Genomic DNA, 19,608 nt, shown 5'->3' on the forward strand with positions numbered 1-19,608 from the left:
CGGGTCTAATTTTGTCTCGCAAAAACAAATGTCAGCTGATTCTTATTTGTCAATACAGCTCCCTCCGCCCATCTTAATCTGTCCGAGCTCTCCCCTTCTCTTTGTTTCTCTAATACAGATACACAAACATATTTAATATATATGCACCCGTGCAAACTGAGCAGTTTAACTGTGAAAATGTTCCCAGATGTGATCTTCTCAGCACCTGCCCAGTTTCGGTATTTTGTGTGTGCGGCTCAATTTCAACAGAGGGCGCCATTTGCCCACAATCCAAACGCGCACACGCAAAAAAGAAAAAAAAAAAACGCGCGTGCACGCACACATCTTTTCCAGCTAGCTGTAACCGGCTAGCCAGTCTGTTGTCGAGTTGACACCCTCTCCCTTACCTTGGCAGCAGCTAAGCTGCACAGTCGACATGGCAAGAAAATATCGCAGCAATTTCCTTAAAAAAGATGAAAAACTTCCAAGTCTTTTGGAATAAGTGAGTAGCATCGACAATAACAATTTATCTGCTCGGTGAAAAACCCAAAGTAGTAGTTGCATGTTAATTTTAGGCACATTAGTGACGCATAGAGATTGTTAGCGAGCTAGCTAAGGAGCTAAGCGCTAAGAGAGTGGAGAGAGTAACATTTGTTCATTAGCATGTTAGCCCTCTGTGCTCATTCCGACGACAAGAGCCGTTGAGTTATGTGCCCCTCAAAACAAGAGTAAAGCACAAACCTGGTCAGTTCTTAAGAATTTTATGGTATTGAGTTGTTGTTACGATGTCTGGTGAATATAAAGACATTTTGGGACAGTTTTGTTGCTTTGAAGTTATGGGCGCTAGCGTTACATAATCTGACTTGTTGTGTCTCTTAGATCTCGTTTCCTTGAACAGCGCCTCCTCGAAGGATAATTAATATCTTTAAAACTGTAACGTATGAACAACTGTGACTATATTCAGAGCAATAACTGTGTGACAGTCGGTTACCGATAGGTTTCAGGTCGTTAAGTAACTGTTTGCTGATCAAACGACGTTTGCCCATAGCTAAGCTAGGAAACTAGCCACCCATAGCTTCCGATGCTAAAACTAAGCTAACGTTACCTAGAGTTAGCTAGCTATAAAAGCGTCTCGTATCACTCGTAAGATTAGTGGGTGCATAACGAAACATCGAGGTGGTCACAGCAAGGATAACAAACTGGGCAACAGTGCATTGTTGGTACAATATTATCGAGCGCTATCCCCAGACGCTAGCTTTATATCAAGTTAGAGGGACTTGTGCGGTTAGCCTATCCTATACCCTTTGTCCATAGTCATAGCGATAACCAGCTCTTTTTTTTTTTTAACTAGGCCACGCCGCAGTTGTTTTGGTCCATCTCAACCATTTGTTTGATTCGAACTTTACAAATATGTGTTGTGTCACCTCTGATTTGCCGTTACATTGTTTTGTTGGGCTTGAACAACGTAATTGACAGGAAGAGGCATATTTTCAGTGCGGTTAGTTGTTCCACGGGAAACCTGCTTTATAACCACACTGCCTAGAATGCATTTCTCAGCTGCAAATGCACTCATGCACAGTGTAGCCATGTTTTATAGTGTACTTCTACAATGTTTTGATGAAAAACTAATAACATTATGACACGTTTTATAAAAAAAAAACAACAACAACAACGAGAGTTTGTGAATGCGGGAACAACTATAATTCCGTTTCTCTTTCTGCTTTACAGTATTCATCACGAGATGTGATCCACAATCCACAATGTGTGAGGACATTTAAGAACGATTGAGTTCGGAAGAAAAAAAAATTGATTCCAGTGGAATCTTTCATTATATATATAAAATTATTATATATTTTCCTCTGTGTTTAAGCTCACATACATTTATACACACCCATCCCATCAACATATAACCATGCCAGTGCAAGCACCACAATGGACAGAGTTCCTGCTGTGCCCGATCTGCACACAGACATTTGAGGAAACTGTTCGCAGGCCCATCAGCTTAGGCTGTGGACATACAGTCTGCAAGATGTGCCTGAACAAGTTGCACCGAAAGGCCTGTCCCTTTGACCAGACAGCCATCAGCACAGACATCGAGCAGTTACCTGTCAACACAGCTTTGTTGCAGCTGGTGGGAGGCCAGGTAAGAAGTTTGTTTTTGTGTGTTTGTCATAAATTGCTAAACAAATGTACAGAGATCTGACTTTATACTGTCTGTGCTGAGATTTTGTTGATGCTATCTTGTGGTTAAGAATACTAGCTCATGGGTGTGTTTTTGTTTTGTTTTTGTTTGTTTGTTTGTTTTTTCAGTAGTGAAACATTTTAAGACACCAATCCTGGTTTTAAAGGATGACGTTTTCTGTAATTACTTTGGATTGTATTTGTGTCACACATGGGTTACTACATGGTGTACATACTTTTGGGATTTCTTTCTGAGTCACCCTACAGTCATTGAGCAATGACTTGAATTATGCTGCTTTACTGAGTGCTAGCGCATTCACTAAAGCCGTATTTCTCAGAGGGAGTGTTATACCAACAGGGTGAGGCACAGCTAATGGTGTCTGGCTTTGTTGGCCAGGTTTCTAAGTTAAGACTGCAATAATGGATAACGTCACTGCATCACTTGTAATGCTGAGATGTGTCTTCTCTAGTCATCATGACTGGTATGGCTTGTCTCTTAAACACATCTTGGTTGTATTGCACATTTGTGCCAATAGGTAGGGCTTCCTTAAATGTTCCCTGTGTGTGTGTGTGTGTGTGTGTATGTATGTGTGTGTGTGTATATATATATATAAAAATGTAAAATTTGCTTCTCTGGTGGAAAAATATAACTATCCCTACCACACGTGGTGTGCTCCACACACACACATGTATTTGGGCAGACTGAGTGATAATAATGGTGGCAAACATTATTAAGTAGCACTCAGCTTTGTTATGACCTTTCTCAGAATTGGCCTTAATGTGCTGATGTTAGCCTTTGTGAGCTTTGCTTGTGGAAGATTGCAGCAACAGATTTTGCTAACATTAACGAGAGCATCTCAGCATATTAATATTTCAATACATGCTGTTAGTATATAGTTAAGTGAAACTCTGTGGACAAATGAAAATGCCTGGTCTGGGGGTCTTTGGCAATCTTCAGCTGATTACTTAAAAAAACATTCTAATACCAGTGATTAGTGAGAATCCACATAATTTGAAATTAAATGTAATATATTTTAAGTAGGGACTATTTTAATTGTTGTACAAAATGAGTTGTAACGTGTTAAATTGGCCCTCAGTCCAAATTGTTTCTTACCGTAAGAATAACCATACACAAAAATGTTGCAAAAAAGGACTACTTAAGCCACCAACATACACATCATATTTTATTTATTTATTTATTTATTTTTTAAATATGCTTGACAGCTCACTGGAAATGTCATTTATTTTTCCAAAGTTATGATTTGTTTCAGTAAGTAATGTTTGCTGTTGATACTAGGCTAGTTTAATGCATTTCATTATGCAACTTCACATTATCAGTAAGAATACATAGTTCACTTTGTCTTCCAAAACACATAAAGAGGTATTTACAATTAATTTGTGCATTCAGCTCTGTTGAGCTTTTTAGCTGCTACATTACACAGTGAAATGAAAATGATGGTGATGGCGGTTCCACTAACTCTGCTACAGCTTTGTTGGGACAAAATTGTACTGAAACCTATTCATCTGTTGCTACTGATTTTCTAAATTCCTCCCTTGCATACTGCTTCAGGTTCCTAAGGCTCAGCCAGTTGCTTTGATAACAAGTCCAGAGGACTCACAACATTATGAGGAGGCCAGGCAGTGTGTGGAGGAGCTGGCCCTCTACCTTAAACCCCTCAGCAACACCCGAGGTACTGGACCTTGCTGGAACTATTTAGCTCTGTGGTTTGTTCTTTCTTGTATTTGTGGACAGTGGACAGACTTGCGCCTTTCAAATATGGAGGTTGATTTTCGGTATGAAAGACCACTTAACAATTTTCTTGTTCTCAGAGGGTGGATAGATTGGGAGGTAACTGTTAATGGGTGTAGGCTTCCCTTTCAAAAAATAGCATAAGAGTGTTTGCTTTCTTTGTGTTAATCTCATGCTGGATACCAAAAACTGTCTGGCAAACAAAAACTAGGTAGGCACTGACAGTTTGAACAGCACCAGCATATATCATAGCTCATAAAGCTGGAGGTGTCTTTGAGTGAGAATGCTCTTAATAAGACATAACTAGATTGTCGAAGTCACCCTATATATAAAAACAGCTAAATACAGCCCTACTGTGTATCATAACTGATTTAGTGCAAGTGTCATTTGTATACCTCTTGATTTTTCATTCAAAAGTGTAATACCTTTTAATATTGTATAGTATTCTGTATTTATATGTAATGTAATACATTGCAATTTTAAAGTCACAATGCCAAGAACGAGCAGACAATATTACCTCAGGACCAAGATTACCTATACTAATGTTTTGTCCCTACTTTTGAAATGCCTTCAAAACCTTACCTGTCTTTTACGGTACTAGATCACTATTTTTTTTAATATATATGTATATTTTTAATATCACAGATGATTACAAACTGAAATTCAGTTTTTACAAATCTGACTTTTTGTCAAGGCTGTGCTGTCATAACACAGAGATGGATGGTGGTCACTAATGACATCCAAATTAAATTTTACAGACCAAATGTTAGTCTCTTTAGTCACTTTGTTCAATTGCACAAGCATATGAAAATATCTGAATTGCATTTAAGGTGCAAGGTTTAAGTAGCAAAACAGATGATAAGCTATTAAGTCTGAAAACAAATTACATTATTTGCACTGCTTATTGAAATATTCAATATCAATATAATGAGTTGTATCTGCAAGTTGTTTCAGTGCAGAATATTGTGCATGATGCTGCCCTCAAGATTGTTGAGTCATAAATGTATTTAAGGAGCCTCAGTACAACGGTAACAGATGGGACATCCTGATTTCTTGGGATGGAGCAGAAATGTTCATTTAGCGTCTTGTTTGGATGTATATTGGATCAAAATTCTTGAAGAAAGGAAGAAAAAAATTTCTTCATTCCCACTAACAGTATTTGACTTAAGTTACATGTAAATGCATCCAGTTTGTCAATGTGTGTCACTCTGATCTTTGCTGCAGAGTGGTGCATGTTTGATGGATGAAACAAGAATGAACTAATTTCTGAGTTTTTAATGTAGTTTTTCTTTATAGTTACATTAATATACTTTGTCCAGACTGTTAGGATAGCCAAACCTTGTTTTCTGGTGACATCAAAGAGCATTGCCTTTTCAACAATGGCTGCTGGCATCTGATAATTTAAACATTGATACTGGTACTGAACTAAAGTATCTTAGCAGTACATCTTTTATTGCATTTTTTTCCTCTCCTTGCCAGGTGTAGGGCTGAGCAGCACCGCTCAAAGCATGCTGAGTCGACCCATGCAGAGGAAACTGGTTACTCTGGTCCACTGCCAGCTGGTGGAAGAAGAAGGCCGTGTTAGAGCCATGAGAGCGGCTCGCTCTCTGGGCGAGCGAACTGTCACTGAGCTCATCTTGCAGCACCAGAATCCACAGCAGCTCTCGTCCAACTTGTGGGCTGCTGTCCGTGCACGAGGATGTCAGTTTCTCGGCCCAGGTAGATAGTTTTCCTTTACCCACAAAGTGAAATTTCCATGAAAACAGTCCATTTATTCTCAGTAAAGACTAATTTGGAATGTGATGACTACTGAGTGTTACTCATCAATTCTGTGTTTGTTTTTCCTTTCTCAGCCATGCAGGAAGAAGCCCTAAAGTTGGTCCTCCTTGCTCTTGAGGATGGCTCTGCTTTGTCAAGAAAGGTGCTGGTTCTATTTGTAGTCCAGAGGCTTGAGCCACGGTTCCCTCAGGCTTCCAAAACTAGCATAGGCCACGTTGTGCAGCTTCTCTACAGGGCCTCCTGTTTCAAGGTATTAATCTGGCTGAAAACCAGAAGAAATTTATTTTATTATTTTGATATTTGTTATAAATATTGTTTAATATTTGTTTCACTATTGTTTTGCTAAATATAGGTGCAACCCTTTCTGTGCAGAATTTTCTGTTGTATGTATGTAAGAATTTCTTTCAGAAAATAAAGGTAACTAGATCATTCTGTGGCTTTCTACTAGGTTACTAAACGTGATGAAGATTCATCCCTAATGCAGCTGAAAGAGGAGTTTCGTACTTACGAGGCTCTGCGACGGGAGCACGACTCTCAGATTGTTCAGATTGCTATGGAGGGTGGATTGCGGATTGCTCCTGACCAGTGGTCTTCTCTTTTGTATGGGGATCAGTCTCACAAGTCACACATGCAGTCTATTATAGATAAGGTGTGTACTGGAAGTAAATCTATTTCAGTTTGTCGTTTTCACATACTGTACACATTTCAAAGAATCATTTAAAAAAAAAAAAAAAGTCTTAGCTCTGTTGGTCATAACATGTTCTTACATATGAAAGCTGAAGTACCAAAGCATTAACTTTTTATTTTTATTTATTTATTTTTATTTATTTTTTTGTTATGTGTATAGCTGCAGACCCCAGCATCTTTTGCTCAGAGTGTCCAGGAGCTGACAATTGCGCTGCAAAGGACTGGAGACCCAGCCAACCTCAACAGGCTTCGGCCCCATCTGGAACTTTTGGCCAACATTGATCCCAGTCCTGGTGAGAAACGCACCCGCTATTGATGCGAGGACAAGTTGGTACATGCAGTGTCAGATGCAAATCCAAACTATGGCTCTTGTGTTTTCCCAACCCTCTCTCAGAAATCTTTGTTATTGGCCAAGTTTTGTTTTTACAGGAATCAAGTTAAAGTTCAGGTTACTTGATTGAGTGATTTATTTATTACCCATAAGTAGCTTAATTCTGGAGTCATAAGTCACCCATCCTCACATGCACACTCTCAACAGACAACAAATAAGCATAGTGCAAAATACTGAAAACATATGCCACAGTGTGTCTTGGCTGATATGTTTCTACATGGATCAAAGTTATTTGCCCTTCCCTTTACTTATCCATATTGTTCTCTTCCCATAATTCTAGTAGAATTGATTTCATCATTCATGTCTGGGAATCTTGCCACTGAACTGTTCTGTCATTTCTTGAATGTCATTAATTCTTTGCATATTTAGGTAAAACCTGACAGTAAACTTTGACAGTGATATACCTCCTTTTATATTGAGAATGTGCTTTCTGCACCAAGAAATCAATTGCGCATTTTATTCCTTTTTGAACTACTTGGCTTTTGGTATCGCTGAGGTCACCATGCATTCCTTTTTTTAAAGCAAATAACACAATAGTAAAGTTTGTCACTGGTTATGTCTTTCTCATAGGTCTGTATTATCTTTTCGGCCAGAAAGTTGCCTCTTTTTGTATATAATAAGACTTTATTCTATTGTGGAAAGCTCCACTGAACAGTCACCAAATGCATATTCAGCCCTTGGAATCAGCTACTGCAGGCTATCGCAAAGCTTGGTCATAAAGCTGGTTATTAAGCAATTGTCCAGTTACTGTTGAGCCTGTAAAAACGGAGCAACTCTGTTAAAAACAAATCAAATGTTGTAATAAATTGTCCTGAATTGACCTTGAATTCAAGCTGAAAGTCTACACCCCAGTAACCAAATTCCTAAAACTATGCTAACAACCAAATACTCCCATCAGTATGTTGGATTTGTCCTGTGTAGTGTGACTTCTACTATGTGGCTCAAAGCACACATCTGTCTCAGGTGATAGAGAACAGCCAATTTAAAATGTATTAATCCTTTTTTCCTCTTTTATTTATTGTTTGTCTAGATGCTCCTCCTCCTACATGGGAGCAACTTGAGAAGGGGTTGGTAGCAGTGAAAACAGTGGTACATGGCCTGGTGGACTTTATCCAGAACCATAGCAAGAAAGGAGCCGATCCTCAACAGGTTAGTGTTTCTATTAAACTGCAAATAATGCTTGGAAAAAACAAAGACAGGCTTTTAAACGGTCTAATAATGTTTCAAAGGCTTGTAGGAGATTTAGTCATGGTGGTCCAAGACATTGTTATGACACTTGATTTTTGAATTTACTGTAATTTGTAGCAAACCCAAATTTTTCAGGATTGTAAATACAGAGTTTTTTTTAAATAAAGAACTATATGAATAAATAAAAATGATTTTTGTAACGTTTCATCTTGTTGGATATAACATTTGTTTGCATCTGTTATTCGATGCAATTTTCTTAAATGGAGTTTTTACTTTTTGATCATATGCAAAAAAATCATCTTTTTTTTTTTAAGCCTCCTCAGCACAGCAAATACAAGACTTACATGTGTCGTGACATGAAGCAAAAGGGAGGCTGTCCTCGTGGAGCCAGCTGCACCTTTGCACACTCTCAGGAAGAACTAGAGAAGTGAGTCTTAACAACAACTTGTCAATGTAATGTGTGGGTGTGTGTGTGAGAGAGAGAGTTTTTGTGTGTGTGTGTGTTGGTGGGGGGGGGGGGTGTTAAGCTAGTTTCTGTTCCTCAATTCAGTCACTATTACCACAGTGTTTTTTATACACTCTCAATTTTTCATAAATATGTGTATGTTGTTGTTTTTTTAATATCTAAAAAGAATACGATATCATAATTTTTATCATATTTTATAATACCTACCTATTTTAAGGTATCGTAAGATGAACAAGCGTCTGGCAGCTCGCCTCCCTGGCTCAGGAGGACTCTTGTCAGATGATCCTCTCGATGTAGCAGTGACCCGAAAGCCTTCACCCTTGGCCAATGGGACTGGTGGATCCTCTTTGCCCACGCTTATTGCTCGTGGCACCGACCCAGTCTCATATGAACTGCCGCGTAAATCTGTTAAGATGGACGGAGGGAGTCCCAGTGCCCCAGGATCACCTCCTGATGTGTGAGTATAGTATGCAGAAGCCAGAGAGTTAGCATCTTCATCAAAGCCACGGGTTTTCTTATCCCTAGGTCACAGAATGAGGTTATTCAGTGAAATTATTTGCTCTGTTAAACAGGGCAACACAAGATACATCAGATGTTGGAAAAATATTTAACAATGTGGGTTTATTCTTGTAGCCTGGACACTGTGCCCAAACATGGCATGACTCTGCCACCTCATGCCCTAGCCCACCCCAGGATTTCAGCAGATAACCTGTCAGTGGTTCCCAGAGGATCACCAGTGTACCCCCAGCAACAGCTCGCTGAGATGTACGGTGACACTCGTCCACCACCTTCTGCCTCTCAGTATGAGCCCCAACCATATTCTGCAGGTAGGCATAATGTATGCGTATGACTGAAATTGTAGCATTATTTTTATTATTATTATTTTAATTTATACTTAGAAGTAAATTGGAAGATTTTTTTTTAAATACTGTGACATTTTGTTTTCCAGGTTACCCCTACCAGCAGCCACCACAGTATGTTCCAAGAGATTACATCCGTAACCCTCCTCTGCATAGTGAGTCAGGACCCCCTTACCCGGATCCTTACCCTGGTTATGGCCCTCCAGAACGAACCTACCCGGCCCCTCACTCTGGTCAACAATTCTCCTACCCTCATCCTTCACACTATGACAGAGGTCGCCATATGTCCTACAGTGGTCCGCCACCTCCCCCTCAGCCTTACCCATCTCAAAGGGAAGGCTTGGTCAGAATGAGTCCAGCACCTCTAGATGTGCCCCCACCATCAACAGGGCATTCCAACTCTGTTTACCACCCAGAGCCCAGTAGCCGGGATAGATATGCAGCAGATGGCTACTATCCACCAGGTGCTCAACCTATGAATATGAGGCCCTATGTGAGGGTGAGTATGGTTTTAGATATGCTTTGTGCTCATTTCTCTTGGTGTGGATATGGGGGGGAGGAACTGTCAGCAGTTCAGCAGTCATTATTTGTGTGTGCATCTCATAGGGGCCATCATGTAGTGGTCCTCAAGCCAGCCTGGACTATCTGCATCGACGCCGGCAGGAGCTGTTATCCCAGCTGGAGGAAAGGAAGGTCATTTCGCCTCCACCTTTTGCTGCTTCACCCACTCTTACACATCCCTTCCCCAACGACTACCCTCCTGATGTTAGTACCCAGGAAATTTAATATACATCTGCTGTTTATGTCAGCCATTGTAATATTTAGCCTCTTATTTCAGGCTTAAAAGCCTAAAATAATCCTGAATGTAGTTGGTGAAGTAAAGCTTGAGTTAACTGTGAATATGGGTAAGTTTTAATAACTGCATGTGTTGTGTCTGCAGTATGACGAGGACAACTCCAAAGCAATTCCAAAATGCAGACTAGCCAACTATACGGGGCAATACTCTCCCTGGTCTTGTGAAACTATTGGCTCATACATTGGCACAAAAGATCCCAAACCCAAAGATGTTATGGTTCCTCCTCCTGTGGAGATGATGGTAAGCCTCAAGTGACAAACGAACGTTGTGCTGATTTCTTGGGTTTTTCATATAATAATAACCTTTCCTCTCTTTATCCTTTTCTCTCCTTTTGTCAGAATGTGGATGCTAAAGGCCTGAGAGAACCGTCGTTGGAGGCCCCTCGGAAGGGCACAGAAGTAAAGGATGATGACCCCATTATTCCATTTGGTACCCTGCCCACTGTGTCGCGCTTTGGGGCCATCTCTCGCACCTCAAAGACAGGCTATCAGACCACTGGACCTGTACAGGCCATGGCCTCCACTCCCCAGAACCCAAATTCTAAACACATGGCCATGCCAGGTAAGAGCCCACATGGACCGCAGTCTTATTGCTTTACTGACACTGGTAATTAAATGGAGCATATTGTTTCTATTGCTTTGTCTAGAGCAATACACTCACAAGAAGAAGAAAAAGAACTTAACTCTTTAATTCAGTGACTCATTGAACCTCCTTGTGCAACAGCTTTTAGCAGCTACAGCATTTCCTGTAGCTGCTTCTGTGATTTGGGACTATTCCCTCATTACTGTTTCAGTTAATCAATATTTCTGCAACATTCATCAGAAATACAATGAACACTGTGTGTTTGTCATGCATGTAGCAACTCAAGTAGGTTAAGGTCAGGATGCTGACTTGGCCATTCCATAGCGCAAATTGTCTTTGTTGAATTACTTGTGTGCTTTTGGTCACCAGGCGCTTAGATAGCAAAGAAACATCGAACTATCAATACTCCCTCCTAGAGCAGGGCGATTTGACCAAAAATATTTATCACAATATACATTTGAAAATTTGCGATAACGATATAACTGACGATATAATTGACACTAGACAAAATACTTTACAACTCAACTTTATTAGTGCATTTCCAGTGGAAATTGGCCGACATATCCTCAGCATAACCATGTATAATAGCCACAAAACTTAAAAAGAGGTTATACACACACAATACCGTAATATTATGTTGAAGCACTGTACATATCACTCCGCGAGGCTCCAGCCTACGGTAGCCGTAATGCTCAGACAGTCCATCAAGCGGTGCGGCTTCGTAGCTTAGCAAAGTCGTACTGAAACATTTGACAGATTTTCGAGCGCCGTGTACCACATAAAATCGTTTCGAGGTCCGTAAACACAACCAAAATTAAAAACTAAAACTAGTGCTTTGTTGCGTATCTGACAGATGAAAGCCAAACCAGTTCCACACCACTGAAGTTGCAGCATTTTTACAAACCAATTCTGGTTCATCCGTTTCATTTAACAATCCACTTTCGCTCTTCTCATTCTGCATCGCCGCCATGTGTGTATGTAAACAAAGGCACTGCGCATGCGCGTTTTACCCATATTCTATTGCGATATTTCATTTTCCTATCGTTGCCCAACATTACACCGGTATTACCATGAACGGTATGATATAGCCCAGCCCTACTCCCTCCACCATGCATCATATGGAAATACACTAATTTTCGAGGGTGGTGTAGCTTAGTATCTATTCACAAAACGTTTTATCAGAAATGGCACATCCTGTTTTTTGTTTTTTTTGCTTTTTTTAAGGCAGTAGGATCTTTCCATTTCTATATTTAATCACTTTTTTTTTCTTTTCTTTTTTTCTGTTTTTTTTTTTTTTTTTTTTAATCAAGTTGTAGATATTTCTGCAAGTCATTTTGCAGCATTTTGGGTACTTTTTCACTACTTTCAATATTGCTCATTGTGCTCTTGGTGTGAGGATTTTTTTTTTTTTTTTTTTTGCAGGACACCCACTCATATGCAGAGTAGAAACAGTCCTGAATTCTTCTTCCGTTTGTAGAAAACGTGCCTGTTGCAAACTGAACACCATTTTATTTAGAAACACTTCTGTAGCCCTTCTAAGCTTCTGTAGTATTTCTTATAAAGTGCTTTGAAGGCTGTCATGCTCACGTCACAATGCACATCAAGCAATTGTTTTTAAGAAGAGCAGCCTTGTCAGATCAGCTCCGGCTATATTTATAGGAAGCCTCACCTGTACAAGCATACTTCTAATCTGAGTTTGTCAATTGTGATACACAAAGTAGTTTTTGAAGAAGGTTTAAGGAAAGATGTTATGTTTTTATTCATTTATTTTTGTCCCCCCACACACAGGATTATAAGATAAGACAGCTTTTATTAGTCCCAGAGATGGGAAATTCACATTGTTGGAGCTGCAAAGTAAACAAGTGTAGTATTCAATACACGGGAATACTCATAGAGCATAGTCATTTCACATAATTGTAGTGTTTCATAATTGCAATTTGTTAAGAACATAGTTCTGTTATACAATTTACCATCTTCCCTTCAGCAGAATACACATATGGAAGCCATGGAGGATGGGGTGGAACTTCATACCCCACCCACCAGAATGCCTCCTCCTCTCAGGGACATTTTAGTGAGCGGTAAGTCCTATATTTGTTTAATCTGTTTGTTATTCTTGTGGTTGTTTTTTTTTCTTTTTGTTTTTTTAATATAGTCAGTAGATGATCATGTGAATTGTGTATTTGCCAAATATCAGAAATGCCTTTTGTTAAAGATTGTGAAGCAGTTATTTTTTGCTGTTGTAGTCTACCCATGGCAGCCTCAGACAGAGAGCAGTTAAAGATTGAGCTACAGCAGGTGAACCAGCAGATCAGCCAACAGACACAGATGCACAGCATGGAGGTTTGTACAATCTGTTACTAAGGAGGATCTATAAATGTCTATAAAGACCCCTATCGTTTTGATCAATTTTTACGCCACAAGAGGTGTGAGGTGCTCAATATTATTGATTTCTTACATTACCTATTTATGGCTCGACTCTTCTTTTTAGATTAAAAATTGATGTGGCGAGAAATACAAGCTGTTTACCTGGTGTCTAGTTACTATCAACATATATTCAACACTGAAATATGTGTAATGAATAAAATGAATGTCCCATTTTAAACCATTGTTTTCCTGACTATTGCTAAAGACTTCCAGATTGCACATTCACCCTCCTACTCCTTACTTCCTGTCTTTCTGCTACAGGCTGCCAGTAATTCTTTACTCCTGCAGAGGGAGGCCAGTGCATTGGCTACTCACCCTGGCCAGGGCCAGGCAGCAGTAGCCTCACAACAGCAACAACCCAAGTGGCCATCAGGGGGAGCAAGTGCAACAGCTGTCTCCAGTGAACAGCTTAGCCTGGAGCTTCACCAGGTTGAGAAAGAGATTGGCAAAAGGACCCGTGAGATGGCTATGGTAGGAGTGGTGGCGAGTTGTTGAACACTAACAAGGGATGTAACAGTTTAACCATGGATTTTGAGAGAATTTGGGATTAGTGTGGATGTGGTTAAAACGTCTTGATGGGTGGGTTTTTGGCAAATTGACATCTAAATCTTTATGAGCTGTGTGTGATGAAATATTTTATTAGGGGTTATATCCATTTCCAAACCAGGAAAACCAGGTGGTCCATGATGTTCAGCAGTACAAGATGAAACCTGCTGAGAATGGACAGCCAGAGCATAAGACTCCACTGGAAGAAATCTCCTTGGCACTTGCGTGAGTTTGAACATGCTTAAATATACTGCGTCCCCCTGAATATGAATATTTTATATTATTTCCATTCATGTCTTGTTCTGCTTTGTCTGTTTTCTCTTTTCTTCATACAGTGAGGTGTCAAATGGCTCCAGCAGTCTGCCAGAAAGTGCAGTGGGCGGGTCCATGCTGTCACTGACGAATAAAGCATCTGCATTGAGCTTATGTTCAGATCCAGGTGTCACTGGTTCAGAGATGCAGAAGAATGGTGTTGTCCATTCCTGCTCTTAGGAAGTACACATTTACACACATTCAAAAGCATGCACAGGCACACATACACCCATTCTATTTAGAAGATGAGCAGTATCTGCCGTGATGAATTTTCTTTCTTTTTGTTCTGTGAATGAGCTTTTTTTTAATGACTTTCCTTGCCTGGAAACCAGGGCATATGATAACATTTCTTGTGTGTGTTGTTTTTTTTTGTTTTTTTTTTTTGTTTTGTACTGGGTTTAGATTAACAAGGCTCACAGTAGATTCAGGAAGAGAAAATGGTGGTGATGTTGACAGTGTCATTACAACTTTATTTAAAAAGTATATGCATATTCAACCTCAACGGTAAAATTATAGCAGAGTATTTGATCCTCCTGGAGAAGAATGTTGGGTTAGTTGAACGGTTAGGTAAATAGGAGCACCTTGTAAAATCGCATACACTCTGAATAAATTCTGTACGATCTGGTTTATGATTGACGATGGCAGAAATGTCACTCTTGGTACTCACCCCCCAAAATCGTAAGAAAAAAACAAAAAAAGAGGTTGCCCAGATCTGGATGTCTGAGAAGGGAAAAGCACTTCAATATTCCACCTGGATTCAGCCAAAATGGGCATGCAGGGTGTTTTTAAAAATGCAGTGTTACACCACATGCACTTCCACACCTGCCATGAGAAGTATGATTTTTATTATTGCATTTTATGAACACGTGTCTGTTTCATATTTGAAAGCAGTTTATAATATATTTAATTGGAGCATTCTGTTTTAAAGATTGCATTAAGTCTTTGATAATGAGCTTTCCGTGTTTTCTATAAGGGAACCTACTAAGTGCTTCTCTTGATTTATTTTTATTTTTTGTTTTTTATGTGACCCTGATGTGATTTGGTTGCCTTTCACCAGTGCTCCTGACTGTCTGCTGCATTCAGTTCAGTCAAAATTGTTGTGAGCTTGTGCATGCAGGTTACCAGACGGAGATGGTGCACCTTTTTGTATCAGGAGTCACTTGAATGACTGTGAAGTTGACCTTAAAACATCAAGGCAAATAAGGGATTTCCCTCCTCAGAGATTCTCATCTGGCCACACAAAAGGCCTCCCCATTGGGATTATCTTGTCATTTGTTCTCCTAACTTCTATGAAGTTGCCTTCCCTTGTGTATGTTTTGTTAAATTTTTGTCTTACTTTTTTCTTGCTTTACATTGTTACGATTTTGGGCGATGATGCTTACCTTGTGAAGGTTTTATCCAGCTTAGTTTAAGACACACTCTCCTCTCCGTCATGAAATGGCTATAATTGGCAGTAAGTCCAGAAAGGTTGCTGTTGTAGCGTTCTTGGCTGCATTAGTACATTTGAAATCATGTTTACAGCTGAAGAAAGCAGTGTTATTTACTGAGGAGTGGCTGGAAACCTTCAGGAACAGCTGTGCTTCGATCAGATTAATAAATTCATTCACCTCGCATTGAGTGTATTTGAGTGTCTTTGCTGACTGGTGCGATATACAGCTCACTTGGTCACATTTATTTTTGTTCACAACCTGCTGTCATCATCACCATCATTAGAACCATTATTGCTCTTTCTCCATCATATAAATTGTTTACTGCTGATGCTCAATAGAGAGCTCGTTGCCTTTTTGTAAACAGTTAGCATGATTGGCAAAAGTTTTACTGCTCTGCTGACAACGGGTGAGTTCTTGTTCTTGAACGGTTAAAGCATGGAGGAGACTCTGTGGGTCGAGTTGTTTTAGTTTAACATCAAACCTTTGCTTTCACATGAGGAATACCGAGAAACTGGCACATTGGTGACACCGGATGAGTCAATTATTTTAAGGCACAAATGTTTTTGAGTTGTGCAACATCCTCATCTTGGCTGTTCAATGGGTATCTTTTCCAGTTTGTCAGCACCACGACAGCAAAAGTTTTGGATTTTCTTTCCTTTTTTTAAGTTTTCCAACCACACTTAAAGCCTCTGGCTGCTCCTTGCTACATTTATTGTTTAGGTACACAGCTCACTTATACATATGAGTATGTATCCATACATTAATATACTAAAGCACTATTAACGTGCCACCTCTTATCCTACTCGCTCAGCATTTATATTAAATGATCTCTACTTAGAATCAGCAAAATGTTTTTGTTTTTTGGGTTTTTTTTAAATTTGTTTTCGGTCCACTGGTTGCCAACACAGACTTTATCCTTTCCCAGACGAAGGACTTCTGTGTGAATTGATGTGTGTTCACTTAAATCTTTTGTGTTCAAACAAAGATTAGACTATGCTTCCGAAGAAGACAAAATTCATAACTTTGGAAAATTTATGGAAATGTTTTGTGTGTGTGCTAGATTGTATTATAAATGTACCCTGGATAAGTTGTTTATTGTTGTTCTCCCCCTTCATTGTGCTGTACCGAGTGATAGAGTTGAGGTGTTAGGAAAGTTTTGGGGTTTAGCCCACCATTGCCCCCAAGAGAATTAGCAAGAAGTCTTTGATGAAAGGTTAGCCTCAAGTCTTCATCTAGCGCTTTTTTTTTCTTTCTTTTTTTTTTTAAGGAGCTAATTAACACTGAATTGGCATGATGGACTCAGACCTTGGTCCCACCACCCAAAAAATGCAATGATACAATAATCTAAATCTGTCAAGATTTGATTAGCTTTTTTCTTTGTTTTTTTTTTAAAGAATGTTGACTTGGCTTTTTGTAGATTTTCTTTTTTTTCTTGGCATTAGTTGAGTGAATTTATTGACATGCAAGTCTTAGTCAACACCTGACCTGATGTGTGCAGCTTTATGAGCACTTGGTGACATTCACACTTTGTTTTTGTGTGTGTCTGTGTGTGTGTGTGTCTAATTTTTATTTGGGGTTTTTTTTGGCGGGGAGGAGTTTTGTTTTTTTTTTTGTTTTTTTTTTCGTTTTGTTTTGTTCTTGTTTTTTTACAACTATTTGCAAGAAATAGGGCCATCAGCTTAATTTAACAAAAAACAACAACGGGGAACTGAGTTAGTCGGTAATTGGCTAAAGAGTTAATGGTGTTAATTCAGTATTTTGTTTCTAACAGAAGTTGATGAAATTTCCCACAGTGCTGATCCTGCCAAACGGGTCACTGCAGGTCTGAATGAGCCGAAATGACTTTAGCTTTGCAAAAGCTGGCATACCGTGATATATGGGGTGTTTTATACAGCAAATAGCAAAGACGTTAATTTCAATATTCGGTGTGTTTTTTTTGTTTCTGAGTGGAACCGCTGCCCATATTTGCATAACCAGTTAAACCCCTCCTCTACCACCCTTGACCACTGAACTCTGTTACTGCTGTTTGAGGCTCACATTTTATTCCCGGACTTTCTGGGGAAATTCGCAAATGGCTTTTTTATATAATTACTCCCGTGTAAAATATCTCTTAAATTAAGGTACAGGTTTGATTTCAGCAAGAAAAAATTTTTTTTATATGTATATTATACTCCATTAAGGAATGTCTAGAATTATCTTCCTCCAATGTGGATGTAGCCATTATTACGCCATTTTATGACTTTGTAAGAGAATTCACTGTGTGAAAATTGGTTTGCATTTTTGTATAATACAATCTGCTTTTTTTTTTTTTTCTTTTTTTGATATGAGAGGGAGGTCAAACTGGAAGTTTGAAGAGGAAAACAAGAACCTGTGAAATTGAGAAAACAAAATGTAACTTATGTACAACAGTGATTCTAAGCTGAGGGAGAAAGAATAAATGATATTGCTAACTCAATGATTTTGTCATTGTTTTATTTTGTGAAATGGTTCAGTATTTTTCAAGATGTGAATGCTGGGAGTGGACTCATGGGTATGGTCTTAAGCACAGATTCCTCGTGTAGCCACGTCTGTTCTACCTGTATACTGTGGTCCTGAGCAGTGTTTTCTGAAGATCTTTGAGATTTGTTCTTTGGAAGTTGTCTGCTTCTGTTTTTTTTCCCATATCATTTTCAGTCCAGTCCTTGTATGTGATCTTTGTACCTGAAAGGAATTGTTTTGTTTTTGGGGGGGTTTGAGCCACACTGAGGCCACATCATCATTCAAGCATTGAAAACGTGCCTGCTTCAAGAGATGAAACTGTTGTGACTACATGTAAGCCAACCTGGCAGAGAACCAATTTTAAACATTTAGGCTCTTTGTTGCCAGCCACCTGGTAGAAAAACACATTTTGTTTTCTTTCCTTTGACATTTTTTTGTAGATTAAACTAAAGGTAACAGTTTGACAAACATAAAATAGTATTTTTGCATTAGCAACATGACTCCCAAAGAACTGTTAGTTGAAAGCTTGGGTTCTTTTTGGATGGTGTGCAGTGTGCCCTTAAGAAATTTGAGGATACTGGACATGTGAAGCACAAAAGAAGAACATTAACATCCTCATGTCTTTTAAAAAGACAGACCTGAGAGATATCTGGCCTTAATGTTAATTAAAGCTTCTTCAAAAATGGTCTCAGTAGGAAGGGACATGGGGAGAAAAGGCTGAGGTATGCCAAATTACACAAGAACTGGACTGAAAATCAGTGGTGACAGGTCTTGAGTCATTAATCCAAATTTGAAATATTTGATTTAAATAGTCGTGTACAGATGATGTCAGAAGAGAGGTGCAGCACTGTATGTGTATACCCATCTGTAAAACACAGTGGAGGCTCTGTGATGCCTGGGTCTTCATTTCAGCCATGTCAAAATTGATGGAATTATGAGTACAGATAAGTGCCGTCAGATTTTGATCCACAGTGCAACACCATTTGGAAAGCATCTGATTGGCAGTAGCTTCGGGTTTTGTTTTTTTTTTTTTTGTTTAGTATCACAATGATCCCAAACACACTATCAATCATGGGTTGGACTGAACTTCAACATTAGTGATGTAGTGTGAGATCATTTAGTAGCCAACATCCAAAGAAGAGCTTTGAATGTCCTACCCTGAGGTACCCCTGAGCAAGGTACCATCCCTAAATCCTTCCTGGGTGCTAGACTGGTGGCTGCCCACTGCTTCACTGAGTGAATGGGTTAAATGCAGAGAGGAATTTCCCCACATAAATCAATAAAGTATACATTATTATTATTATTATAAACAAACAGCAACAGTTGCTTCATTGTATTTTATATGGTATATACGAATACACAGAAAACAGGAGAACAAAAAAAAACATGACCTATCAGCAGGGACCTTGGTGACAGTGGGATGGAAAAAACTCCATTTTAACAGGAAGAAACCTCTTGCCAAGCTCAGGGGCAACAGCGACTAGTTTGGGGTGAGGGGAGGAAGATAGGACAAAAATGCGCTGTGAAAGAGATCCACAGATTAACAATAATAAAGAGAGTGTTCAGGCTGTGCTGAAGAATAAAGGTGGACATGAGAATCCACCTCATACTAAATTATGTAAAATATCAAAATTGAATTTAACATGATAAGGTTTAGTGAAGTTGAATGTTACCAGAGCCAGTGTAGCCAGCAAATTAT

General features: G+C 39.2%; 1 protein-coding gene across 2 annotated transcripts; it reads left to right on the forward strand.

Moving 5' to 3' along the window:
• Positions 1–313: 313 nt before the first annotated feature.
• Positions 314–17,876, forward strand: rc3h1b (ring finger and CCCH-type domains 1b). Of its 2 annotated transcripts, none has more exons than XM_006786538.2 (20): positions 314–481; positions 1,708–2,122; positions 3,731–3,851; positions 5,390–5,629; positions 5,764–5,939; positions 6,138–6,338; positions 6,537–6,669; positions 7,798–7,916; positions 8,270–8,382; positions 8,639–8,878; positions 9,055–9,248; positions 9,371–9,780; positions 9,888–10,046; positions 10,222–10,377; positions 10,476–10,698; positions 12,704–12,797; positions 12,963–13,059; positions 13,405–13,614; positions 13,811–13,914; positions 14,025–17,876. In XM_006786538.2, exons 2-20 carry the CDS (start codon positions 1,892–1,894, stop codon positions 14,179–14,181), a joined length of 3,378 nt encoding a protein of 1,125 aa, XP_006786601.1. In that variant the 5' UTR covers positions 314–481; positions 1,708–1,891; the 3' UTR covers positions 14,182–17,876. The 2 variants fall into 2 exon arrangements, with proteins under 2 accessions (XP_006786601.1, XP_035761866.1); XM_035905973.2 differs by having other exon boundaries at positions 12,707–12,797.
• The last annotated feature ends 1,732 nt before the right edge of the window (positions 17,877–19,608 follow it).

This window comes from Neolamprologus brichardi, chromosome 18 (assembly GCF_056152115.1).
Source record: "Neolamprologus brichardi isolate AB-2024 chromosome 18, ASM5615211v1, whole genome shotgun sequence".
Lineage (NCBI taxonomy): Eukaryota > Metazoa > Chordata > Actinopteri > Cichliformes > Cichlidae > Neolamprologus > Neolamprologus brichardi.